We start from the raw sequence: 4,152 nt of genomic DNA on the forward strand, positions 1-4,152 counted from the left end.
GCCCAGGACGTGTCCAGGGAAGTGTCTGTGCTTGGTTTTCTGGGCACAGTAGCTGCTGTACTCCAACACCACATCCTGAGCTTTGAGGTCTGAAACCACTAGGCCCCGTTCTTGGACAGTCAGGGTGGACAGCTGGGTCTGGCCCAGGAGAAGTCAGAAAACAAGACAGAGAAGAGGCCCAGTCAGCGCTCACTCGGTTCCTCCCTTGGATACACGGGGCAGAACTGCCTGTTCACCCCCTCCCCCGCAGGCCCATCTGGGGAGTCTGGGATAGCGACCCTCGTATAGAAGGGCGCACCTGGCCTGGGAACTCCCTGCAGACAAGACAAAGGCCACGAGGCCGCAGGAAGGAGGGCTTCCCGTTGCTGCGCTCACCCTGCCCCCGCCTCACCTGTGGATAGAGCTCTGGCCTTGGAGTCAAGAGGACCTGAGTTCAAATCCGGCCTGAGACACTTGACGCTTACTAGCTGTGTGACCCTGGGCAAATCACTTAACCCTGATTACCTCACCAAAAAAAAAAAAAAGGGCCAGTGACAAAAGCAGAAAGAAAGGGACACAGCTGAAAAGAGGTAGGTTGTCCCCAGTGGGCCGGGGCGGCTGCTGCTGAGAATGCTTGAGGGGCAGAGGGGGGACTGACTCCCTCCACCTCCCCCCATCCCTTCCCAGGGTGCCCCACCAGGCCTCTGTCTGAGCCGTGGCCGCAGCTGACAGGCCAGGAGCAGAACGGGGCCGAGGCGGGGGAGGGACGCGAGCCCCCAGGGGGCAGGGTCCGGCCAAGCGGCTCAGCCTCCCGCCCCCTGGGGGTCCGTGCCATGTCCTACCTTCTCCTGGAGAGTTTTGGAGGTCACTTTTTTGGGGTCTGACTTGGCCAGAGTCGCACCACCCATCTCGCAGGCCAGGGCAACGCAGATAAGAGGCAGGAGGCTCCTCATGGTGGGGGCTGCACCAAAGAACGTGGCCGGGCAGGGCCAGGCCAGGAGCTCTGCTAGATGAGGAGGAGGAGAGCGCACTCAGGCTTCGGGGCAACCTGCTGGGTGCTCTCTATTTTATGGGGTGCTTTGGTCCACTCTGAGCCAGCCCTGCCCAACAAGCACGGGAGGAAGACGTCCTGGGCCTCTGCCCAGCAGCCAGGGCTTGGGGTGGGCTCCAGAACCTGAGAGCCGCTGACAGCTGGGAACGAGGAGCCGGGCCAGGGAGCCGGCCACACAGAGCTCGCAGGGCAGCCTGCCCAGCTCTTGTCAGAGAGGAGAGGGAGCAAATGGGAGCTGGGGCTGAGCAGGCTGCCTGGGAGCCAAGCACGGAGGTCTCGGGCCACCAGGCCACCAGCTCTGACTCCCAGAAAAACTCCACAGTCAGGCTCAGGCCAAACCCACTGCGACTTCCCCAGCAAGGCATGCCAAAGTCCTGCAGAAAGGATGGTGGCCAGAGGAAGTCCCGGACTGATCCAGACAATCCCTCCTCCAGTCACTGTGGGACCCACCCCCGGCCCAGAAAGGGCAGAGGCTGGGGCAGCTCACCCAGAAGCATTTCTCAGGCACCTGTTCCTAGGGGCCAGGCACTGGGCCCAGCTCAGCTCTCCTTGGCACAGAGGGGAGCGCTGCAGGGCAGTGAGGCCAGCCCCTTTGGTACACCATGCCGCCCACCCCAAGGCAGAGTAACGTGTCGAGTCTCAAGAACTGAGGCCCCCCACCTGCTGGGTCCCACCAATACAATGCTCTCTCATAGGACAAATCCAATACACCTGAGAAAGACGACATGCCGCTGGTCAGGGAAGGCAGCGCTAAGTTGCCCTCCAAACAGCCAAGGAAAAGCCCAGCTGCCAAGACGCCAGGGGCCCTAAAGTGGATTCACCCCCTGAAAGGCCAACAGACTATAAAGCCCCGGGCCCTAAAGGGGCTCCATCTGCCCAGCCCTGCCAAAAAACCCAACGGGCCAAGAAGTCCAGGACCCCAAGGGGGCCTCTGCCCCCCCCAAAACACCAAGAGGCTGTGGGGCCCCAGCCTAGGGGGGCTCCACCAGCCCTGCCCCCCCCAAACCCAACAGGCCAAGAAGCCCCGGGCCTCAAAGGGGCCTCTGCCCTCGCCCCCCTCAAAAATTGACCAGGTGATGGAGCCTGGGGCCCTAGAGCCCCTGCCCTGTGATGCTCAAAAAGGAGCAGGGCGAGAGAGGATCAATCTGAGAACATGGCATTAAAAAGCATGAGAAGGTCCTTCCTGGGGCCCCAGAGAGCGCCAAAATGGGCAAGTCCCTGCCTTTCTGTCCCAAGGGAGGACCTCCGATAAAGGACAGTAGAGGAATTTGGCACGTCCTACCCGGGGGCTTCAAGCAGTGCTGGAGGAAGCCAGAAGAGGGCGGGCCTGCCCTCTGAGCGCCTGAGGCGCCGCCTGGTGTGGCCAGCTCTGACCATCTGCACCCACTGCCCTTGGCACCTTCTTGTCCACCTTCACATTATTCAGCCTTTTCCGGGTTCTCATCTTTCTCACCCTCCAGCCACCATACAAGTACAAAGAACTGAGGCACTCCCCGCCCACAGGGAGCTGGGAGTTTGCAGTCAGATGCCCCAGTGCAGAATGCTCTTGGCCTGGAGTCACCAAGACTCGAGCTCAAATCCAGCCTCAGACACTTCCTAGTTGTGTGATCCTGGGAAAGTCACTTAACCACCATCTGCCTCAGTTTCCTTATCAGTAAAAAGCGGATCATAATAGCACAGACCTCCCAGGGTTGCTGGAGAATCACGTGAGATTCCATTAGTAAATCACAGTCCAGTACCAGGCATATGGTAGGTGCTCCATAAATGCTTGTTCCCCTCCCTGGGACACAGCTCAATCTTGAGCAGAAATACAAGGTAAATCAACCCAGGCACAGCGGGGGCCTTCCCAAGCTGAGCCCTGCTCTGGGCCCATCTCCTCCACCCGCCACAGGCCAAACCGAGCACGGGGGCGCCCAGCGGCCGGGCCTCCCCGTGGGCCTTGGGCCACACGTGTCCCCTCGCCCCCCTCCCCCCCACACAACCCTCCCCTGCCCGCTGGCAGCGGTACAGGGACTCCGAAGGGGCCAGAGGAAGGAAGGGCTGGGGGCTGAAGACAACGTCACAACCGAGAAGGTCGAGAAGGTCGAAGGGGCAACCTCAAGGGCTGCTTCAGGATAAGCAATAACAATAGCTGGCATTTGTGGCACTGTGCGAAGAATTTTGTCTCCTTAGATTATCATCACAATGACCCCGGAAGACAGGTGCTGCCATCAGGCCCATTTTACAGATGGGGAGGGTTAAGTGACTTGGCCAGGGCCACACATCTACAATCACACACAGAGTCATCTGGCTTCCTCACCAGAGGTCACAGAAAGGGCCGGGGCGGGGCCAAGAAGACTGGGGAGCCCCCCCCCCCCAGCGTCTCCACGTGCTCCTGGGGACACCGGGGAGGAAGGTCCAGCCCTGCCCCCTCCACGCCGCCCCCCAGGGGTGAAAGACGAGGGGAGGGAAGGGAAGGAGCATCTACTTGGCGCCTACTACGTGCCAGGCACGGGGCTAAGCGCGTGCCGCTGCTGTCCCTGCTTTACAGAGGGGGAAACTGAGGCAGGCTGTGAACTCGGGTCTCCTCTCCACTGCGGCGCCCCTTGTCGGCTTAGACGCTTGGAGATCCCACTTGGGGTGGGGGAAGGGGGCCCCCGGCACCCTCTGCCCGCCCCCCCGGGGCCCTCTAGCCCTTCCTTTTACGGATGGGAGAACTGAGGCAGGCGGCGGCGGGAGGGGGCAGGGTGCCCACAGCCCGTCCTGCTCCTCTGGCCGCTGGGCCTCGGCGCCGCCTCAGTTTCCCCGCCAGTCACTGTGCAGGGGGAGGCTCACCTTGGGGGCAGGGGGGTGGCTCCCGAACGGGTCGCCTGGAGACAGCCGGAAGTTGCTGGTGCCGGCCAGGAAGTCCCGCCCCACGTGGGCCGCACGCGAGCCGCCGCAGAACCACCGGCCCCAGCGCGGGGGGCGGGGCCGTGGAGGGCGACGCCGTGACGTCACGGGCGAGGAGGGGAGGGGAGGGGTCATCGGGAGGGCGCGCACAGTTAAAGGGGCAGATCATTTCGTCTGTCGCCGGATCTTTTTCCTCCCGATCTCGGGTGGACCCCAGGGCCGGGGGTGCGCCCTAAGGCCGGGGGTGCCCC

General features: G+C 62.5%; 1 protein-coding gene across 1 annotated transcript in view; it reads right to left on the minus strand.

Moving 5' to 3' along the window:
- Positions 1–3,914, minus strand: part of CHID1 (chitinase domain containing 1) — a 90,512-nt gene extending 86,598 nt beyond the window's left edge. Inside the window, exons 1-3 of the mRNA XM_027860197.1 lie at positions 3,845–3,914; positions 822–985; positions 3–138 (exon numbers count right to left, since the gene is read on the minus strand). Coding sequence (XP_027715998.1) covers positions 3–138; positions 822–932 — 247 coding nt within the window. The 5' untranslated portion in view covers positions 933–985; positions 3,845–3,914. The remainder of the gene's footprint in view (positions 1–2; positions 139–821; positions 986–3,844) is intronic.
- Between the last annotated feature and the right edge of the window lie 238 nt (positions 3,915–4,152).

This window comes from Vombatus ursinus, unplaced genomic scaffold (genome assembly GCF_900497805.2).
Source record: "Vombatus ursinus unplaced genomic scaffold, bare-nosed wombat genome assembly UNPS02014176.1, whole genome shotgun sequence".
Classification (NCBI taxonomy): Eukaryota; Metazoa; Chordata; class Mammalia; order Diprotodontia; family Vombatidae; genus Vombatus; species Vombatus ursinus.